General features: G+C 55.8%; 1 protein-coding gene across 6 annotated transcripts in view; it reads left to right on the top strand.

Annotated features, from left to right (window-relative positions):
* Positions 1-21,700, top strand: part of LOC129827548 (histone deacetylase 5-like) — a 107,434-nt gene that overhangs the window by 59,702 nt on the left and 26,032 nt on the right. For 5 of the 6 annotated variants that reach the window (XM_055888535.1, XM_055888527.1, XM_055888518.1 and 2 more), the window contains 7 exons: positions 843-1,129; positions 1,295-1,439; positions 1,661-1,769; positions 2,085-2,218; positions 3,719-3,850; positions 6,419-6,531; positions 20,781-20,888. In XM_055888535.1, the coding sequence (XP_055744510.1) occupies positions 875-1,129; positions 1,295-1,439; positions 1,661-1,769; positions 2,085-2,218; positions 3,719-3,850; positions 6,419-6,531; positions 20,781-20,888 (996 nt within the window). In that variant the 5' untranslated portion in view covers positions 843-874. The remainder of the gene's footprint in view (positions 1-842; positions 1,130-1,294; positions 1,440-1,660; positions 1,770-2,084; positions 2,219-3,718; positions 3,851-6,418; positions 6,532-20,780; positions 20,889-21,700) is intronic. The other variant, XM_055888500.1, reaches the window with a different exon arrangement.

Genomic DNA, 21,700 nt, shown 5'->3' with positions numbered 1-21,700 from the left:
CAAGATGCTCCTTCAGTCATTGAAGTATGTACTGTATAAACGTACACTCTGTGATGAATTGTTCAGGAACCACATAAGCACTCACACACTTCTGTGGAATCATACTTTTAAAATTGTACACTTAAACACTCTCCTAAGTGTTCTTAATACAACATGCACCCTTCATACTTTTGCCAGCAGAGAGAAGATCAGGCCCCAAACTTTATTCCTCCTGATGTGTGTACTGTACGACAGTTGTGTGTCCAACTCCGCTGAACTCTGTCATCACGGTGGAGTTATGCAACGGCCCCAGAGAGAGCTAGCATGCCAAACATTATTGAACTCCTGGTCTGATTTTTCTGAAAGCAGTAATACACTGAAAGATGGACCGGGTCAGTTGCCAAGGCCACTCTATTAGATGGGACATATTTGTCCTTATAGAAACTGGTTGTCACTGCAATGAATGTCTCTATAACCTACTCAGTGTGCCCTTGTTGACTTCACTCAGTGAGATACAGTAGATCTGTGCCAAGCCGCATGGCTAAAATACATATCTATTATGTTAGAAATGACATTTAGCTTAGTTTGACTATCAAAGGGAATTACTTCTCAGCCCTTGAACTTTAACCTCACCATTTCAGCAGTATCTGATGAAGATGTTTGGTTTCTGATTGGGGGAAAAAGCCTATATTAAACTGTTGTACTTTGTCTTTATTTGACCACCATTTAACAAACTATTTTATTTGTCTGCTCCCCTCCTTTTATTCTGTCTCCCTCGCTTCTCTCTTTTTGCCCTCCTTTACTCTTAATTTCCTTCTGTCTCCTTCCCACTCTCTCTGCTCTCCACCCCTTCCTCCATCTAGCTGTGGAGGTGAAGACAACTCTCCCCTCGGGGATGCAGAGCCCTGTGGGCGGCAGTGAGCAGGGTGTTGGAGGTGGCGGCGGTCCCGTGGACCTGAGGACAGATCCCAGGCTGGGACCCCTGGGTGGAGGGGTGGACCCAGCCATGAGGGAGCAGCAACTGCAGCATGAACTGCTCCTCCTCAAGCAGCAGCAGGAGCTTCAGAAACAACTTCTCTTCGCTGAGTTCCAGAAGCAGCATGAGGTGCTGACACGCCAGCATGAGGTTCAGCTGCAGGAGCACCTGAAGGTAACGGGGATACGCTTTAGGAAGGCTGGTGGGTGGAGGGGCAAGAGGTGGGGTTAGAAACGTCTTTAGCCACACGCCACTGGACCGGTCAGTTTCAGGGAGTCAGTTTGAGCTTCATTTGACATCCCCTCTCTCTGGCTTTCGTTCCCCCTGGCGTCCCTGCAGCAGCAGCAGGAGATCCTGGCGGCCAAGCGGCAGCAGGAGCTGGAGCAGAAGAGGAAGCTGGAGCAACAGAGGCATGAGGAGCTGGAGAAACAGAGGCTGGAGCAGCAGCTCCTCATGCTACGCAACAAGGAGAAGGGCAAAGAGAGTGAGTAGTACAGAGGTCACACACTGAGCAGTATATATCTGGTGTATGAGGAGCTTTCAGGAAGTAACTACAGATGACATATCTACTGTATATTTCAATCACGCTTTTACTTAGAGTGATACAGTGCTGCTGTTATTGCTCGAGTTTAGATCCTCCTACTCCATAGCTGTTGGTCTTTGTTAGAGTTATAATAACTTTGTTGTGATGGTTTGTTCCGGAAGGTGCCATTGCCAGTACGGAGGTGAAGCTGAAGCTCCAGGAGTTCCTTCTGAGCAAAAAAGAGCCTGGCACACCTGGCGGACTAAACCATTCCTTCCCCCAGAAATGCTGGTGAGCCTAACCATCAACATCTAATTTGAGTGCTGAGGCTGGCAGACTGGCCAAGAGCCATGGAAGTTAATGGTTAATGAATATGGAGGAAGGGCTATACCTTAGCTAGGACTCAGAGCTCCTACACTGATGCATTGACCTGGAGTGAACTGTTACAAATACTTGGAACTCCAGAGAGTGGTATGTCTTGTTTACCTTCCTCAGGGTCATGCCAAATGGATAAAGAGGCTTTAATCTAGTCAGCGAATGTCTTGTCTACATCACAAGTAGTATCAACTGATTCTGGTATCTGACCTGTTGTTATGGCTTCATCAGGGGAGCCCACCACACATCTCTGGACCCCAACTCCCCCCCCCAGAGTAACAGTCCGGGAACGCCGCCCTCCTACAAACTGCCCCCGCTACTGGGGTCCTACGAGGGCAGGGACGATTTCCCTCTCCGGAAGACTGGTGAGTGGATGCACTGTGTGTATGTGGTTGCATGTCTGCATTACTTTGAGGCACCTACCCGTGTGTGTGTGCATTTAGTGTTTCTCCTTTTCTGGTATGAGTCACCACGGCAGCAGTGTTGGTGAAGACTGGTGGGCAATAGCTACATACATACACACTCACTCATGTAGATAATTAAGCCCACCCACAGACAAGCCGATGGAGTGGGGTGGTTCACTAAATGGAGATTGGAGACTTTCCAATGAACGTGTTTTAGTCCAGCAGTAAACTTAATCTTGGTCTGAGAAACTGACCCATAACACATGCTTAAATATATGCTTGCTGTGTCTATTTCCTGAAGGATCCCATGCATCTAGATGTAATTACAGTATATTGCTTGTTGTTTGGTATTGTTTCCATAGACTTGTTAGCTTGTGCTTACTGGGAATTATGACAAAGGTATAACTGTGAGTGTGTGCGTGCTCATTTTACCTTAAGTCTCTCTGATCGTCCTCACCCCAAACATTTTGATTTCTAATCAAATGAAAGCCACACTAAAGCCCATGATGTTATCAGGGCTGAAGGTCTTGGCTGGTCTACATATGTGGGGGGAGTGTGAATGTATGGCGTCCAGTGGAAAGCACCACTATTGGAGGCTAATTAAATGAAACCTGGGGCTTTTGCTTAATTACCCCAATTCCTATTTTTTCCCCCTCCCTCCATATGGGTTCATTTGGATCCCCATTAGCTTTTGCCAAAGCAGCAGGTATTCTTCCTGGGGTCCAATCCCTCTGTTTTATTTACTTCCATTAGTCTAATTTGGTCTGTCGTTCATTGCATCAACAATGGGCTGAAAAAGCAGTTGTGTGAAAGAGGGGTTAGTTGCAAATGGACATTTATTTCAGTCTTAGTGTCCCCAGTCAATAAGATGTATAAATAGCCCCATTTGGAGCCGTCCATAGTACTTTTGGATATGAGCTGTTGCTCGTTTATGGTTTCTGTTGTATGTCTTTTATTTAAACTTACTACACTCTCTCTCTCTCTTATCTCACTCTCTCTCTCTTATCGCTTTCTCTCTCTCTTATCGCTTTCTCTCTCTCTTATCGCTTTCTCTCTCTCTTATCGCTTTCTCTCTCTTATCGCTTTCTCTCGCCCCCCTATCGCTTTCTCTCGCCCCCCTATCGCTTTCTCTCGCCCCCCTATCGCTTTCTCTCGCCCCCCTATCGCTTTCTCTCGCCCCCCTATCGCTTTCTCTCGCCCCCCCTATCGCTTTCTCTCGCCCCCCCTATCGCTTTCTCTCGCCCCCCCTATCGCTTTCTCTCGCTCCCCTATCGCTTTCTCTCGCTCCCCTATCGCTTTCTCTCGCGCCCCTATCGCTTTCTCTCGCGCCCCTATCGCTTTCTCTCGCGCCCCTATCGCTTTCTCTCGCGCCCCTATCGCTTTCTCTCGCCCCCCTATCGCTTTCTCTCCTATCGCTTTCTCTCCTATCGCCGCTCTCTCTCTCGCCTGTCTCTCCGACAGCCTCAGAGCCCAATCTGAAGGTGCGTTCGCGGTTAAAACAGAAGGTAGCTGAGAGGCGGAGCAGTCCTCTGCTGAGGAGGAAGGACGGGACAGTGATAAGCACCTTCAAAAAGAGAGCCATCGAGATCTCTGGTGAGAGCGCACACACACACCATGCATTTACATACTCACATACAAATACATTGTACACTTTTCAACTGGAATTCCACACCCTGTGCCATTTCATAGTTGTAAACCAACCCCAGTGACAAGCATCCAGTTGGGTGAACCATAAACCATCTAAAATCACACCCTACTTAACATAAAACAGTCATTTCAACTCTGGCCTGATGGAAAAAGTAGACATCCGGAGGGGCCGCGGCACTCTACACCTCTAGCTCATTTCCCAGAAGGACTTAGTTACATAACCCACTTAGCCAGGTTGGCTATATACACATGCAACATAGTGCCTTTACAGACCTAGTACTGGAGCTAGCTAATATATGCTAGGTTTAAGGGTTTGCCCTATTAGCCGTTTTCATGTCACGTGCAACTACACTGCTCAAAAAAATAAAGGGAACACTTAAACAACACAATGTAACTCCAAGTCAATCACACTTCTGTGAAATCAAACTGTCCACTTAGGAAGCAACACTGATTGACAATAAATTTCACATGCTGTTGTGCAAATGGAATAGACAAAAGGTGGAAATTATAGGCAATTAGCAAGACACCCCCCCAAAACAGGAGTGATTCTGCAGGTGGTGACCACAGACCACTTCTCAGTTCCTATGCTTCCTGGCTGATGTTTTGGTCACTTTTGAATGCTGGCAGTGCTCTCACTCTAATGGTAGCATGAGATGGAGTCTACAACCCACACAAGTGGCTCAGGTAGTGCAGTTCATCCAGGATGGCACATCAATGCGAACTGTGGCAAAAAGGTTTGCTGTGTCTGTCAGCGTAGTGTCCAGAGCATGCAGGCGCTACCAGGAGACAGGCCAGTACATCAGGAGATGTGGAGGAGGCCGTAGGAGGGCAACAACTCAGCAGCAGGACCGGTACCTCCGCCTTAGTGCAAGGAGGTGCACTGCCAGAGCCCTGCAAAATGACCTCCAGCAGGCCACAAATGTGCATGTGTCAGCATATGGTCTCACAAGTGGTCTGAGGATCTCATCTCGGTACCTAATGGCAGTCAGGCTACCTCTGGCGAGCACATGGAGGGCTGTGCGGCCCCACAAAGAAATGCCACCCCACACCATGACTGACCCATCGCCAAACCGGTCATGCTGGAGGATGTTGCAGGCAGCAGAACGTTCTCCACGGCGTCTCCAGACTCTGTCACGTCTGTCACATGTGCTCATGTGCTCAGTGTGAACCTGCTTTCATCTGTGAAGGTCACAGGGCGCCAGTGGCGAATTTGCCAATCTTGGTGTTCTCTGGCAAATGCCAAACGTCCTGCACGGTGTTGGGCTGTAAGCACAACCCCCACCTGTGGACGTCGGGCCCTCATACCACCCTCATGGAGTCTGTTTCTGACCGTTTGAGCAGACACATGCACATTTGTGGCCTGCTGGAGGTCATTTTGCAGGGCGCTGGCAGTGCACCTCCTTGCACAAAGGCGGAGGTAGCGGTGCTGCTGCTGGGTTGTTGCCCTCCTACGGCCTCCTCCACGTCTCCTGATGTACTGGCCTGTCTCCTGGTAGCGCCTGCATGCTCTGGACACTACGCTGACAGACACAGCAAACCTTTATGCCACAGTTCGCATTGATGTGCCATCCTGGATGAACTGCACTACCTGAGCCACTTGTGTGGGTTGTAGACTCCGTCTCATGCTACCACTAGAGTGAGAGCACTGCCAGCATTCAAAAGTGACCAAAACATCAGCCAGGAAGCATAGGAACTGAGAAGTGGTCTGTGGTCACCACCTGCAGAATCACTCCTGTTTTGGGGGGTGTCTTGCTAATTGCCTAAAATTTCCACCTTTTGTCTATTCTATTTGCACAACAGCATGTGAAATTTATTGTCAATCAGTGTTGCTTCCTAAGTGGACAGTTTGATTTCACAGAAGTGTGATTGACTTGGAGTTACATTGTGTTGTTTAAGTGTTCCCTTTATTTTTTTGAGTAGTGTACTATGTAAACATAGGAGATCGTATAAATGCTGGTTGTTCTTGAGACCACAACAGTAGCTATGCTTATAGAGGCTTTTGATTTAACTCTCCCGTTTCATCTGCTAATGAAAGCAGAAGCTTTTCTGGGACTAAATATAGGTGCTTATTGGAGACAAACAAAAATAGCAGGGACTTTAGGGTAGGGTGTGGATTAATACGCAAGGCTTGAATAGGACAAAAGGGGATGAGTTTGGGGGGGGTTAGCTGGCAGTGGAGTAGGGAAGAAGAGAACCGGGTTTTTGGGGATGTTCGGATTTGGGACTTAGAATGTTGGCCTCTTGAAAGAGTCAAAGAAACGTTCGGAAGTCCTTTTTCCTAGTTATCTGACTCCATGTATATGTTACCAATGATCGTCTATTCTGTTTCTACCTTTCTGTATACTCATAGAAAACTGCTTGATAAAACCTAGACATTTCTCTTCACACATTTGTACAGTTTGATGCAAGCCTGGAGAAAGGCTGTACCTCACAGGGGTTTTGGCGGTGGTGTCTGTCTGCCTGGGATGCTGCATTGGTTCTGTCTCTGAGTGGCCTGTTCCATTGTCATTGCAGTGTCCTCCATGTGCAGCAGTGCCCCTGGCTCCGGGCCCAGCTCGCCCAACAGCTCCAACAGCGCCATCGCAGAGAACGGCTCCAGCGGCTCTGTCCCCAACATCCACGCCGAGGTAAGAGAGGGGAGGGCTGTGGGAGGATGCTAGGGGGTCAAGGGGGGCCTCCCCTCTGCACAAAGCTATCTAATTCTACCTTCTATGGAACTTTATAACCCCTGAAATGTGTGTTGCTGTTTGTCTGTGTTGATGCATTTTTATAACACACCATACAAAATCCATCACCTATAGCTTGGACAAAAGGTTGTGGTACCAGGGACCAACAGAGTGCATGCTTTATAAAATGTCTCATCGCATTAGAAGCATTAGTATAAAAAGTGTTGCAAGACAGAGACGCAAATGGAACCCATTCTGATTGGGTAAGGGGGTACCTAGTCAGGTGTACAACTGAATGCCTTCAACTGAAATGTGTCTTCCGCATTTAACCCAACCCCTCTGAATCAGAGAGGTGCGGGGGGCTGCGTTAATCGACATCCACATCTTCAGTGCCCGGGGAACAGTGGGTTAACTGCCTTGCTCAGGGGCAGAATGACAGATTTTTACCTTGTCAGCTCGGGGATTCGATCCAGCAACCTTTCGGTTACTGGCTGAACTCTATAACCTCTAGGCTACCTGGTGGTTTGGTTTAGTTTTTATCAACCCTGCTGCTAGTTATAGATCGAACGCAATGGGGACTTATGAGGAGTGTTACATGACTAGGTAGACTGTTCTTTAGGGCTAATAGTAGCTTATTCTTTATGCTTGTATGGTCATTGTGCTTGGCTGACTTGTAAACTAGGGCGAGAGGATAGCGGCTGACTGCAGTGAGTAAGGCCTGAAAATAAGCTTGGGTAGACTAGGGGGGAGGAAGGTTGGTCTGATACACACTGAGCATCAAGTGGCCCCAGGAACATCTTAACCTTGAGGGAGAGAAAGCGAGAGGGATGAGAAGGGGGATGTAGGAGGGAGAGAGAGCTAGACATAGTGTTCTGAATGACTGCTATCCTCCATTTTGATAATAAAACCTGATCCATTGTTCATTTTGTAAGATAAATATAGGCCTAGCTGCCTTAGCTATTTCATTGCAGAACATACTGTAAGTTCACTGATCAGAACTACCAGTTCTTGTCCCTTTGACTTGAGTTTTTTCTGGTAGTCAGGCTACTTACAGAACAGCTGTAGCTGGAACACTATAGCCCTCAGGTACTCTGTCTTACTCTCCATATCCACCTCTTCAAATATCTGTTTTAGAAGACCTGTGTTTTAATGGATAATTGTGTTTTTTATTTGGTAGAACAAATCATTGAATTGTGTGTGTGTGTGTGTGTTCACACAGGATTGATGATTTGAATTCAAATGAGCATTTTGTCCTCTCATTCAGACAGCTCTCTCAACACTCAATTTATAGCCATCTTCCCTCTGCCATTTTATAACACCCAATAATACTTCCTCTCTCGTCTCTCCAAAAGTAGGGCAACAAAAATTATAAGCATTAGTCAATCTGAGACCATTTATTTTCCCTCCCCTCCCTCCCTGAAAATACTTGATTACTGCCATTCTCTCGAAGCGGAGAAACAGCCGACCGCTGATGACATAACAAGCGCCTTGTTAGCCTGCTGTGTGCAACTTTCCAAAATAGCCACCCCCATCAAGAACGTTATTGCGTCATCGCCGCCCCAGCAGATCCGGGCTGATAAATGGTCAGACGGACACAGAAAGGAGAGTGTGACATTGTTTTAACACCAAATAGGGCAGTTTGCCATGGATCAACACCTTGTTTGGGATGCATGGTGACTTTAAAAAAAAAAAGAAACATTTTCCCTGTTTTTTAAATTGTGATTCTGTTGAGTCAGTCTACCCCCAATAACGTCATTATCAGTGAGAACCTGTGAAAAAGGCTGACACTCACTGGGGGGAGCTGAAAAAGAGAAAGGCCCTTGAGAAAAAGTCAAGGCAGGGAGAAATATGGCTGTGTCCGAATACCGATATTGCATTCTAAATAATATGCTTTTTGGGTATGTGGAAAATAAAGTAAAATGTGAAATTTCAAAAATCCATTATGCTTTAAATTCTAGGATGTAATACTAATTTTGTCTTTTCATCGAGTAGAAATTGCTGCACACTATTGAGGAAGAGAATTGTCTTTTTGCACTCTGGTGTGTTTGACAACAGCTGATAATCAGAATATGGCCTACTAAAATGAACGGCTGGCGGGGGAACAAGCGCTATTGGACATTAGATGATGCCTTCTCATAATGCAGGTGATTCCTCGATCCACCTCTACGCAGATGACACCATTCTGTAAACGTCTGGTCCTTCTTTGGACACTGTGTTAACAAACCTCCAAACGAGCTTCAATGCCATACAACACTCCTTCCGTGGCCTCCAACTGCTAGTAAAACTAAATGGATGCTCTTCAACCGATCACTGCCCGCACTTGCCCGCCCGTCCAGCATCACTACTCTGGACGGTTCTGACTTAGAATATGTGGACAACTACAAATACCTAGGTGTTTGGCTAGACTATAAACTCTACTTCCAGACTCATTAAGCATCTCCAATCCAAAATTAAATCTAGAATCGGCTTCCTATTTCACAACAAAGCATCCTTCACTCACGATGCCAAAGATACCCTCGTAAAACTGACTATCCTACCGATCCTTGACTTCGGCAATGTCATTTACAAAATGGCCTCAGACAGCATCCAGTTTGCTGAGTAGAGTTTATCACAGTGCCATCCGTTTTGTCACCAAAGCCCCATATACCACCCACCACTGCGACCTGTATGCTCTCGTCGGCTGGCCTTCGCCACATATTCATGCCAGACACACTGGCTCCAGGTTATCTATAAGTCTTTGCTAGGTAAAGCCCCGCCTTGTCTCAGCTCACTGGTCACCATAGCAGCACCCACCCGTAGCACGCGCTCCAGCAGGTATATCTCACTGGTCATCCCCAAAGCCAACACTTCCTTTGGCTGCCTTTCCTTCCAGTTCTCTGCTGCCAATGACTTGAGCGATTTTTGCTATTCGTTCCAGTTGGAGACTTATATCTCCCTCACTAACTTTAAGCATCAGCCTACCGATCGCTGCAGCTGTACATAACTCATCTGTAAATAGCCCATTCAACTACCTACCTCATCCCCATATTGTTTTATTAACGTTTTTGCTTTTTTGCACACCAGTATTTCTACTTGCACATCTATCACTCCAGTGTTTAATTGCTAAATTGTAATTACTTTGCTACTATGGCTTATTTATTGCCTTACCTCCTTACACCATTTGCACACACTTTATATAGACTTTTCTATTGTGTTATTGACTGTACGTTTGTTTATCCCATGTGTCACACTGCTTTGCTTTATCTTGGCCAGGTCGCAGTTGTTCTCAACTGGCCTACCAGGTTAAATAAAGGTGAAATTATATATCTTTTTAAATGGATGATTAGTATGTTGATATTCGTGGCTTACGGCATACGTTTTTACTAAACAGTACGTTCTAAATAGTATGTAGTGCTATTAGTACACAGTATGTATTTTTAGTAAGTAGTAGGCAAGACAGATTTCGGACACAGCCTACAGTATGTGGGGTTTCTGTACAGTGTTAGCCAGGTGAAGTCTAAATGGCAAGTTACAAAAGCTCCTGAAATGGTACTAGCTAGCACACCTGCACAAACATCAAATAACAGCCGTTTGTTCAAAGGGAACTGGAAGCCTCGGCGGCATTTGGAGAGAAATGTTGTGCGAGCTGAAAGAATGAGTCACACTATGGTTAGAGCTCCTGTCCTATCTGTTTATACTGCAGAGGGTCAGATAGAACACAAGATGGATTCCTTTCTTCCTCTCTCTAGTTGTTGCTAGGGTAGATTAAATATACATGCACTGATGGGATGTTTTAGTGAGCTGGAAGACTTCACTCTCCCTCTCAGGAAAATACCCTCGCTTTTTTTGTCTCTGGCTCGCTCCTCTGGCTCGCTCCTCTGGCTCGCTCCTCTGGCTCGCTCCTCTGGCTCGCTCCTCTGGCTCGCTCTCTGGCTCGCTCCTCTGGCTCGCTCTCTGGCTCGCTCGCCCCTCTCCTCGCTCGCCCCTCTCCTCGCTCGCCCCTCTCCTCGCTCGCCCCTCTCCTCGCTCGCCCCTCTCCTCGCTCGCCCCTCTCCTCGCTCGCCCCTCTCCTCGCTCGCCCCTCTCCTCGCTCGCCCCTCTCCTCGCTCGCCCCTCTCGCTCGCTCGCCCCTCTCGCTCGCTCGCCCCTCTCGCTCGCTCGCCCCTCTCGCTCGCTCGCCCCTCTCGCTCGCTCGCCCCTCTCGCTCGCTCGCCCCTCTCGCTCGCTCGCCCCTCTCGCTCGCTCGCCCCTCTCCTCGCTCGCCCCTCTCCTCGCTCGCCCCTCTCCTCGCTCGCCCCTCTCCTCGCTCGCCCCTCTCCTCGCTCGCCCCTCTCCTCGCTCGCCCCTCTCCTCGCTCGCCCCTCTCCTCGCTCGCCCCTCTCCTCGCTCGCCCCTCTCGCTCGCTCGCCCCTCTCGCTCGCTCGCCCCTCTCGCTCGCTCGCCCCTCTCGCTCGCTCGCCCCTCTCGCTCGCTCGCCCCTCTCGCTCGCTCGCCCCTCTCGCTCGCTCGCCCCTCTCGCTCGCTCGCCCCTCTCGCTCGCTCGCCCCTCTCGCTCGCTCGCCCCTCTCGCTCGCTCGCCCCTCTCGCTCGCTCGCCCCTCTCGCTCGCTCGCCCCTCTCGCTCGCTCGCCCCTCTCGCTCGCTCGCCCCTCTCGCTCGCTCGCCCCTCTCGCTCGCTCGCCCCTCTCGCTCGCTCGCCCCTCTCGCTCGCTCGCCCCTCTCGCTCGCTCGCCCCTCTCGCTCGCTCGCCCCTCTCGCTCGCTCGCCCCTCTCGCTCGCTCGCCCCTCTCGCTCGCTCGCCCCTCTCGCTCGCTCGCCCCTCTCGCTCGCTCGCCCCTCTCGCTCGCTCGCCCCTCTCGCTCGCTCGCCCCTCTCGCTCGCTCGCCCCTCTCTCTCGCTCTCTCGCTCCTCTCGCTCGCTCTCTCGCTCCCTCGCTCTCTCGCTCCTCTCGCTCGCTCCGCTCTCTCCGCTCTCTCCGCTCTCTCCGCTCTCTCCGCTCTCTCCGCTCTCTCGCTCCCTCGCTCCGCTCTCTCCGCTCTCTCGCTCCCTCGCTCCGCTCTCTCCGCTCCCTCGCTCCGCTCTCTCCGCTCCCTCGCTCCTCTCTCTCGCTCTCTCGCTCCTCTCTCTCGCTCTCTCGCTCCTCTCCCTCGCTCCGCTCTCTCGCTCGCTCCTCTCTCTCCGCTCTCTCGCTCCCCTCTCTCGCTCCTCTCGCTCGCTCCGCTCGCTCGCTCGCTCCTCTCTCTCGCTCGCTCCTCTCGCTCGCTCCTCTCTCTCGCTCCCTCGCTCCTCTCTCTCGCTCCGCTCTCTCGCTCCCTCGCTCCTCTCTCTCGCTCCTCTCTCTCGCTCCGCTCTCTCGCTCCCTCGCTCCTCTCTCTCGCTCTCTCGCTCCTCTCTCTCGCTCTCTCGCTCCTCTCTCTCGCTCTCTCGCTCTCTCGCTCCTCTCTCTCGCTCTCTCGCTCCTCTCTCTCGCTCCTCTCTCTCGCTCCTCTCTCTCGCTCCTCTCGCTCTCTCGCTCCTCTCGCTCCTCTCGCTCCTCTCTCTCGCTCCTCTCGCTCTCTCGCTCCTCTCGCTCGCTCCTCTCGCTCTCTCGCTCCTCTCTCTCGCTCCTCTCTCTCGCTCCTCTCGCTCGCTCGCTCCTCTCGCTCGCTCCTCTCGCTCGCTCGCTCCGCTCTCTCCTCTCGCTCGCTCGCTCCGCTCTCTCGCTCGCTCCTCTCTCTCCGCTCGCTCCTCTCTCTCCGCTCGCTCCTCTCCCTCGCTCCTCTCTCTCGCTCTCTCGCTCCTCTCTCTCGCTCTCTCGCTCCTCTCTCTCGCTCCTCTCGCTCCGCTCGCTCGCTCCTCTCGCTCTCTCGCTCCTCTCTCTCGCTCGCTCCTCTCGCTCTCTCGCTCCTCTCTCTCGCTCTCTCGCTCCTCTCTCTCGCTCTCTCGCTCCTCTCTCTCGCTCGCTCCTCTCGCTCTCTCGCTCCTCTCTCGCTCTCTCGCTCCTCTCTCTCGCTCCTCTCGCTCCTCTCGCTCCTCTCTCTCGCTCCTCTCGCTCTCTCGCTCTCTCTCTCGCTCTCTCGCTCCTCTCTCTCGCTCCTCTCGCTCTCTCGCTCCTCTCGCTCTCTCGCTCCTCTCTCTCGCTCCTCTCGCTCTCTCGCTCCTCTCTCTCGCTCCTCTCTCTCGCTCCTCTCGCTCTCTCGCTCCTCTCGCTCCTCTCGCTCCTCTCGCTCTCTCGCTCCTCTCTCTCGCTCCTCTCTCTCGCTCCTCTCTCTCGCTCCTCTCTCTCGCTCCTCTCTCTCGCTCTCTCGCTCGCTCCTCTCCCTCGCTCCTCTCTCTCGCTCTCTCGCTCCTCTCCCTCGCTCCTCTCTCTCGCTCTCTCGCTCCTCTCTCTCGCTCTCTCGCTCCTCTCTCTCGCTCCTCTCGCTCCGCTCGCTCGCTCCTCTCGCTCTCTCGCTCCTCTCTCTCGCTCGCTCCTCTCTCTCGCTCTCTCGCTCCTCTCTCTCGCTCTCTCGCTCCTCTCTCTCGCTCGCTCCTCTCGCTCTCTCGCTCCTCTCTCTCGCTCTCTCGCTCCTCTCGCTCCTCTCTCTCGCTCTCTCGCTCCTCTCGCTCTCTCGCTCCTCTCTCTCGCTCCTCTCGCTCTCTCGCTCCTCTCTCTCGCTCTCTCGCTCCTCTCTCTCGCTCCTCTCGCTCTCTCGCTCCTCTCGCTCTCTCGCTCCGCTCTCTCGCTCCTCTCGCTCTCTCGCTCCTCTCTCTCGCTCCTCTCGCTCTCTCGCTCCTCTCTCTCGCTCCTCTCGCTCTCTCGCTCCTCTCTCTCGCTCCTCTCGCTCCTCTCGCTCCTCTCTCTCGCTCCTCTCTCTCGCTCCTCTCTCTCGCTCCTCTCGCTCCTCTCGCTCTCTCGCTCCTCTCTCTCGCTCCTCTCGCTCCTCTCTCTCGCTCCTCTCTCTCGCTCCTCTCTCTCGCTCCTCTCTCTCGCTCTCTCGCTCCCCTCGCTCTCTCGCTCCCCTCGCTCTCTCGCTCCCCTCGCTCTCTCGCTCCTCTCGCTCCTCTCGCTCCTCTCGCTCTCTCGCTTCGCTCTCTCGCTCCTCTCGCTCGCTCGCTCCTCTCTCTCGCTCGCTCCTCTCTCTCGCTCGCTCCTCTCTCTCGCTCGCTCCTCTCTCTCGCTCGCTCCTCTCGCTCTCTCGCTCCTCTCTCTCGCTCTCTCGCTCCTCTCTCTCGCTCCTCTCGCTCTCTCGCTCCTCTCTCTCGCTCCTCTCGCTCCTCTCGCTCCTCTCGCTCTCTCGCTCCTCTCTCTCGCTCCTCTCGCTCTCTCGCTCCTCTCTCTCGCTCCTCTCGCTCCTCTCGCTCCTCTCGCTCTCTCGCTCCTCTCGCTCTCTCGCTCCTCTCTCTCGCTCTCTCGCTCTCTCGCTCCTCTCTCTCGCTCCTCTCTCTCGCTCCTCTCTCTCGCTCTCTCGCTCTCTCGCTCCTCTCTCTCGCTCCTCTCGCTCCTCTCGCTCCTCTCGCTCCTCTCGCTCCTCTCGCTCCTCTCGCTCCTCTCGCTCCTCTCGCTCCTCTCGCTCCTCTCGCTCCTCTCGCTCCTCTCTCTCGCTCCTCTCTCTCGCTCCTCTCTCTCGCTCCTCTCGCTCTCTCGCTCTCTCGCTCTCTCGCTCCTCTCGCTCTCTCGCTCCTCTCTCTCGCTCCTCTCGCTCGCTCCTCTCTCTCGCTCCTCTCTCTCGCTCCTCTCTCTCGCTCCTCTCGCTCCTCTCTCTCGCTCCTCTCGCTCTCTCTCTCTCGCTCCTCTCGCTCTCTCTCTCTCGCTCCTCTCGCTCCTCTCTCTCCTCTCTCTCGCTCTCTCGCTCTCTCGCTCCTCTCGCTCTCTCGCTCCTCTCTCTCGCTCTCTCGCTCTCTCGCTCCTCTCGCTCTCTCGCTCCTCTCGCTCTCTCGCTCCTCTCGCTCTCTCGCTCGCTCTCTCGCTCGCTCCTCTCTCTCGCTCCTCTCTCTCGCTCCTCTCTCTCGCTCCTCTCTCTCGCTCTCTCGCTCCTCTCTCTCGCTCCTCTCGCTCTCTCGCTCCTCTCTCTCTCTCGCTCCTCTCGCTCTCTCGCTCCTCTCTCTCGCTCCTCTCGCTCTCTCGCTCCTCTCGCTCCTCTCGCTCTCTCGCTCCTCTCGCTCTCTCGCTCCTCTCGCTCTCTCGCTCCTCTCGCTCTCTCGCTCCTCTCGCTCTCTCGCTCCTCTCGCTCTCTCGCTCCTCTCGCTCTCTCGCTCCTCTCGCTCTCTCGCTCTCTCGCTCCTCTCGCTCTCTCGCTCTCTCGCTCCTCTCTCTCGCTCTCTCGCTCTCTCGCTCCTCTCTCTCGCTCCTCTCTCTCGCTCCTCTCGCTCCTCTCTCTCGCTCTCTCGCTCCTCTCTCTCGCTCTCTCTCTCGCTCTCTCGCTCCTCTCGCTCTCTCGCTCCTCTCTCTCGCTCCTCTCGCTCTCTCGCTCCTCTCTCTCTCTCGCTCCTCTCTCTCTCTCGCTCCTCTCGCTCTCTCGCTCCTCTCGCTCTCTCGCTCCTCTCGCTCTCTCGCTCCTCTCGCTCCTCTCGCTCTCTCGCTCCTCTCGCTCCTCTCGTTCTCTCGCTCCTCTCGCTCTCTCGCTCCTCTCGCTCTCTCGCTCCTCTCGCTCTCTCGCTCCTCTCGCTCTCTCGCTCCTCTCGCTCTCTCGCTCCTCTCGCTCTCTCGCTCCTCTCTCTCGCTCTCTCGCTCCTCTCGCTCTCTCGCTCCTCTCTCTCGCTCCTCTCGCTCTCTCTCTCCTCTCTCTCGCTCCTCTCGCTCTCTCGCTCCTCTCGCTCTCTCTCTCCTCTCTCTCGCTCCTCTCTCTCGCTCCTCTCTCTCTCTCGCTCCTCTCTCTCGCTCGCTCGCCTCGCTCGCTCCTCCCTCTCGCTCGCTCCTCCCTCTCGCTCGCTCCTCTCTCTCGCTCCTCTCTCTCGCTCTCTCGCTCCTCTCGCTCTCTCGCTCCTCTCGCTCTCTCGCTCCTCTTTCTCGCTCTCTCGCTCCTCTCTCTCGCTCCTCTCTCTCGCTCCTCTCGCTCCTCTCTCTCGCTCTCTCGCTCCTCTCTCTCGCTCTCTCTCTCGCTCTCTCGCTCCTCTCGCTCTCTCGCTCCTCTCTCTCGCTCCTCTCGCTCTCTCGCTCCTCTCTCTCTCTCGCTCCTCTCTCTCTCTCGCTCCTCTCGCTCTCTCGCTCCTCTCGCTCTCTCGCTCCTCTCGCTCTCTCGCTCCTCTCGCTCCTCTCGCTCTCTCGCTCCTCTCGCTCCTCTCGTTCTCTCGCTCCTCTCGCTCTCTCGCTCCTCTCGCTCTCTCGCTCCTCTCGCTCTCTCGCTCCTCTCGCTCTCTCGCTCCTCTCGCTCTCTCGCTCCTCTCGCTCTCTCGCTCCTCTCTCTCGCTCTCTCGCTCCTCTCGCTCTCTCGCTCCTCTCTCTCGCTCCTCTCGCTCTCTCTCTCCTCTCTCTCGCTCCTCTCGCTCTCTCGCTCCTCTCGCTCTCTCTCTCCTCTCTCTCGCTCCTCTCTCTCGCTCCTCTCTCTCTCTCGCTCCTCTCTCTCGCTCGCTCGCCTCGCTCGCTCCTCCCTCTCGCTCGCTCCTCCCTCTCGCTCGCTCCTCTCTCTCGCTCCTCTCTCTCGCTCTCTCGCTCCTCTCGCTCTCTCGCTCCTCTCGCTCTCTCGCTCCTCTTTCTCGCTCCTCTCTCTCGCTCTCTCGCTCCTCTCGCTCTCTCGCTCCTCTCTCTCGCTCCTCTCGCTCTCTCTCTCCTCTCTCTCGCTCCTCTCTCTCGCTCCTCTCGCTCCTCTCGCTCGCTCCTCTCGCTCGCCCTCCCTCTCGCTCGCTCCTCCCGCTCGCTCGCTCCTCTCGCTCGCTCCTCCCTCTCGCTCGCTCCTCCCTCTCGCTCGCTCCTCCCTCTCGCTCGCTCCTCCCTCTCGCTCCTCTCTCTCGCTCTCTCGCTCCTCTCTCTCGCTCTCTCGCACCTCTCTCGCGCTCTCTCGCTCCTCTCTCTCGCTCCTCTCTCTCGCTCCTCTCGCTCGCTCCTCTCTCTCGCTCCTCTCGCTCGCTCCTCTCGCTCGCTCCTCTCGCTCGCTCCTCTCGCTCGCTCCTCTCGCTCGCTCCTCTCGCTCGCTCCTCTCGCTCGCTCCTCTCGCTCGCTCCTCTCGCTCCTCTCGCTCGCTCTCTCGCTCCTCTCTCTCGCTCCCTCGCTCCTCTCTCTCGCTCTCTCGCTCCTCTCTCTCGCTCTCTCGCTCCTCTCTCTCGCTCTCTCGCTCCTCTCTCTCGCTCCTCTCTCTCGCTCCTCTCTCTCGCTCTCTCGCTCCTCTCTCTCGCTCCGCTCGCTCGCTCCTCTCGCTCGCTCCTCTCGCTCCTCTCGCTCGCTCGCTCCTCCCTCTCGCTCGCTCCTCCCTCTCGCTCGCTCCTCCCTCTCGCTCGCTCCTCCCTCTCGCTCGCTCCTCCCTCTCGCTCGCTCCTCCCTCTCGCTCGCTCCTCTCTCTCGCTCTCTCGCTCCTCTCTCTCGCTCTCTCGCTCCTCTCTCTCGCTCTCTCGCTCCTCTCTCTCGCTCTCTCGCTCCTCTCTCTCGCTCTCTCGCTCCTCTCTCTCGCTCTCTCGCTCCTCTCTCTCGCTCCTCTCTCTCGCTCTCTCGCTCCTCTCTCTCGCTCTCTCGCTCCTCTCTCTCGCTCTCTCGCTCCTCTCTCTCGCTCTCTCGCTCCTCTCGCTCCTCTCGCTCCTCTCGCTCCTCTCGCTCCTCTCGCTCCTCTCGCTCCTCTCTCTCGCTCTCTCGCTCCTCTCTCTCGCTCTCTCGCTCCTCTCTCTCGCTCCTCTCTCTCGCTCCTCTCTCTCGCTCGCTCCTTTCTCTCGCTCCTCTCGCTCCTCTCTCTCGCTCCTCTCTCTCGCTCCTCTCTCTCGCTCCTCTCTCTCGCTCCTCTCGCTCCTCTCGCTCCTCTCGCTCCTCTCGCTCCTCTCGCTCCTCTCGCTCCTCTCGCTCCTCTCTCTCTCTCTCTCTTGCTCGCTCGCCCCTCTCTCTCTTGCTCGCTCGCCCCTCTCTCGCTTGCTCGCTCGCCCCTCTCTCGCTTGCTCGCTCGCCCCTCTCTCGCTTGCTCGCTCGCCCCTCTCTCGCTTGCTCGCTCGCCCCTCTCTCGCTTGCTCGCTCGCCCCTCTCTCGCTTGCTCGCTCGCCCCTCTCTCGCTTGCTCGCTCGCCCCTCTCTCGCTTGCTCGCTCGCCCCTCTCTCGCTTGCTCGCTCGCCCCTCTCTCGCTTGCTCGCTCGCCCCTCTCGCTTGCTCGCTCGCCTTTCTCGCTTGCTCGCTCGCCCCTCTCGCTTGCTCGCTCGCCCCTCTCGCTTGCTCGCTCGCCCCTCTCGCTTGCTCGCTCGCCCCTCTCGCTTGCTCGCTCGCCCCTCTCGCTTGCTCGCTCGCCCCTCTCGCTTGCTCGCTCGCCCCTCTCGCTTGCTCGCTCGCCCCTCTCGCTTGCTCGCTCGCCCCTCTCGCTTGCTCGCTCGCCCCTCTCGCTTGCTCGCTCGCCTCGCTCGCCCCTCTCTCTCTTGCTCGCTCGCTCGCCCCTCTCTCTTGCTCGCTCGCTCGCCCCTCTCTCTCTTGCTCGCTCGCTCGCCCCTCTCTCTCTTGCTCGCTCGCTCGCCCCTCTCTCTCTTGCTCGCTCGCTCGCCCCTCTCTCTTGCTCGCTCGCTCGCCCCTCTCTCTCTTGCTCGCTCGCTCGCCCCTCTCTCTCTTGCTCGCTCGCCCCTCTCTCTCTTGCTCGCTCGCCCCTCTCTCTCTTGCTCGCTCGCCCCTCTCTCTCTTGCTCGCTCGCCCCTCTCTCTCTTGCTCGCTCGCCCCTCTCTCTCTTGCTCGCTCGCCCCTCTCTCTCTTGCTCGCTCGCCCCTCTCTCTCTTGCTCGCTCGCCCCTCTCTCTCTTGCTCGCTCGCCCCTCTCTCTCTTGCTCGCTCGCCCCTCTCTCTCTTGCTCGCTCGCCCCTCTCTCTTGCTCGCTCGCCCCTCTCTCTTGCTCGCTCGCCCCTCTCTCTCTTGCTCGCTCGCCCCTCTCTCTCTTGCTCGCTCGCCCCTCTCTCTCTTGCTCGCTCGCCCCTCTCTCTCTTGCTCGCTCGCCCCTCTCTCTCTTGCTCGCTCGCCCCTCTCTCTCTTGCTCGCTCGCCCCTCTCTCTCTTGCTCGCTCGCCCCTCTCTCTCTTGCTCGCTCGCCCCTCTCTCTCTTGCTCGCTCGCCCCTCTCTCTCTTGCTCGCTCGCCCCTCTCTCTCTTGCTCGCTCGCCCCTCTCTCTCTCTTGCTCGCTCGCCCCTCTCTCTCTTGCTCGCTCGCCCCTCTCTCTCTTGCTCGCTCGCCCCTCTCTCTCTCGCTCGCTCGCCCCTCTCTCTCTCGCTCGCTCGCCCCTCTCTCTCTCGCTTGCTCGCTCGGCTCGCTCCTCTCGCTTGCTGGCTCGCTCGCTCCTCTCGCTTGCTGGCTCGCTCGCTCCTCTCTCTCTCGCTGGCTCCGCTCGCTCGCTCCTCTCTCTCTTGCCCTCACACGGTCTCTTGCTCACACCTCTCTTGCTCTTGCTCGCTCGCCCCTCTCTCTCTTGCTCGCTCGCCCCTCTCTCTCTTGCTCGCTCGCCCCTCTCTCTCTTGCTCGCTCGCCCCTCTCTCTCTTGCTCGCTCGCCCCTCTCTCTCTTGCTCGCTCGCCCCTCTCTCTCTTGCTCGCTCGCCCCTCTCTCGCTTGCTCGCTCGCCCCTCTCTCTCTTGCTCGCTCGCCCCTCTCTCGCTTGCTCGCTCGCCCCTCTCTCGCTTGCTCGCTCGCCCCTCTCTCGCTTGCTCGCTCGCCCCTCTCTCGCTTGCTCGCTCGCCCCTCTCTCGCTTGCTCGCTCGCCCCTCTCTCGCTTGCTCGCTCGCCCCTCTCTCGCTTGCTCGCTCGCCCCTCTCTCGCTTGCTCGCTCGCCCCTCTCTCGCTTGCTCGCTCGCCCCTCTCTCGCTTGCTCGCTCGCCCCTCTCTCGCTTGCTCGCTCGCCCCTCTCTCGCTTGCTCGCTCGCCCCTCTCTCGCTTGCTCGCTCGCCCCTCTCTCGCTTGCTCGCTCGCCCCTCTCTCGCTTGCTCGCTCGCCCCTCTCTCGCTTGCTCGCTCGCCCCTCTCTCGCTTGCTCGCTCGCCCCTCTCTCGCTTGCTCGCTCGCCCCTCTCTCGCTTGCTCGCTCGCTCGCCCGCCCCTCTCTCGCTTGCTCGCTCGCTCGCCCCTCTCTCTCTTGCTCGCTCGCTCGCCCCTCTCTCTCTTGCTCGCTCGCTCGCCCCTCTCTCTCTTGCTCGCTCGCTCGCCCCTCTCTCTCTTGCTCGCTCGCTCGCCCCTCTCTCTCTTGCTCGCTCGCTCGCCCCTCTCTCTCTTGCTCGCTCGCTCGCCCCTCTCTCTCTTGCTCGCTCGCTCGCCCCTCTCTCTCTTGCTCGCTCGCTCGCCCCTCTCTCTCTTGCTCGCTCGCTCGCCCCTCTCTCTCTTGCTCGCTCGCTCGCCCCTCTCTCTCTTGCTCGCTCGCTCGCCCCTCTCTCTCTTGCTCGCTCGCTCGCCCCTCTCTCTCTTGCTCGCTCGCTCGCCCCCCTCGCTTGCTCGCTCGCCCCTCTCGCTTGCTCGCTCGCCCCTCTCGCTTGCTCGCTCGCCCCTCTCGCTTGCTCGCTCGCCCCTCTCTCTCTTGCTCGCTCGCCCCTCTCTCTCTTGCTCGCTCGCCCCTCTCTCTCTTGCTCGCTCGCCCCTCTCTCTCTTGCTCGCTCGCCCCTCTCTCTCTTGCTCGCTCGCCCCTCTCTCTCTTGCTCGCTCGCCCCTCTCTCTCTTGCTCGCTCGCCCCTCTCTCTCTTGCTCGCTCGCCCCTCTCTCTCTTGCTCGCTCGCCCCTCTCTCTCTCGCTCGCTCGCCCCTCTCGCTCCTCTCGCTGGCTCCTCTCTCTCTCGCTGGCTCCGCTCGCTCGCTCCTCTCTCTCTTGCCCTCACACGGTCTCTTGCTCGCACCTCTCTTGCTCGCACCTCTCTCTTGCTCGCACCTCTCTCTTGCTCGCACCTCTCTCTTGCTCGCACCTCTCTCTTGCTCGCACCTCTCTCTTGCTCGCACCTCTCTCTTGCTCGCACCTCTCTCTTGCTCGCACCTCTCTCTTGCTCGCACCTCTCTCTTGCTCGCACCTCTCTCTTGCTCGCACCTCTCTCTTGCTCGCACCTCTCTCTTGCTCGCACCTCTCTCTTGCTCGCTCCTCTCTCTCTCGCCCTCTCTCTCACGCTCTCTCACTCAATCACTTTTTCCTCCCTCTTTTCTGTGCAGCAGCTGCGGTCCCTCCACGCTGATGGGACAGTCAGTCCGCTGAGCCTCTACACGTCCCCCTCGCTGCCTAACATCTCCCTGGGCCTGCCAGCCAACTCGCACCTCACCGTGAGTACTATACCGAAATTCTGAACACTAGAAACTAGGGATAGGCATGAGTACTCGAACGGATGTAAAAACTCCATCTTTAACCAGAAATCAAAATGTTGTCTTGAAGACGTTAATTTGCTTTGACTCTAGTGTTCCGTTTGTACATGTGCATTTGTGGGGCACAACAAAAAGAAAACCAAGCTAAGCATCACACCGTTATTCTCCCTAAATTCCCTTTCCCCTCCTTGTCTCACTCACTCAGTTGCGTTCCGACCGCTCCCTCTCCTCAAATCAAATTTTATTTATATAGCCCGTCGTACATCAGCTGATATCTCAAAGTGCTGTACAGAAACCCAGCCTAAAACCCCAAACAGCAAGCAATGCAGGTGTAGAAGCACGGTGGCTAGGAAAAACTCCCTAGAATGGCCAGAACCTAGGAAGAAATCTAGAGAGGAACCAGGATATCAGGGGTGGCCAGTCCTCTTCTGGCTGTGCCGGATGGAGATTATAACAGAACATGGCCAAGATGTTCATAAATGACCAGCATGGTCAAATAATAATAATCACAGTAGTTATCGAGGGTGCAGCAGGTCAGCACCTCAGGAGTAAATGTCAGTTGGCTTTTCATAGCTGATCATTAAGAGTATCTCTACCGCTCCTGCGGTCTCTAGAGAGTTGAAAACAGCAGGTCTGGGACAGGTAGCACGTCCAGTGAACAGGTCAGGGTTCCATAGCCGCAGGCTCCCATTAGGTTTTTAATAGGCATTTCTTTCTGTAGGGATACACAAGCTTCATTCCTTGCCAAATGACAGTTTTATCACAAATTCTTA

This window comes from Salvelinus fontinalis, chromosome 2 (assembly GCF_029448725.1).
Source record: "Salvelinus fontinalis isolate EN_2023a chromosome 2, ASM2944872v1, whole genome shotgun sequence".
In the NCBI taxonomy this organism is placed as follows: Eukaryota; Metazoa; Chordata; class Actinopteri; order Salmoniformes; family Salmonidae; genus Salvelinus; species Salvelinus fontinalis.
This window is presented reverse-complemented; position numbering and strand designations above follow the sequence as displayed.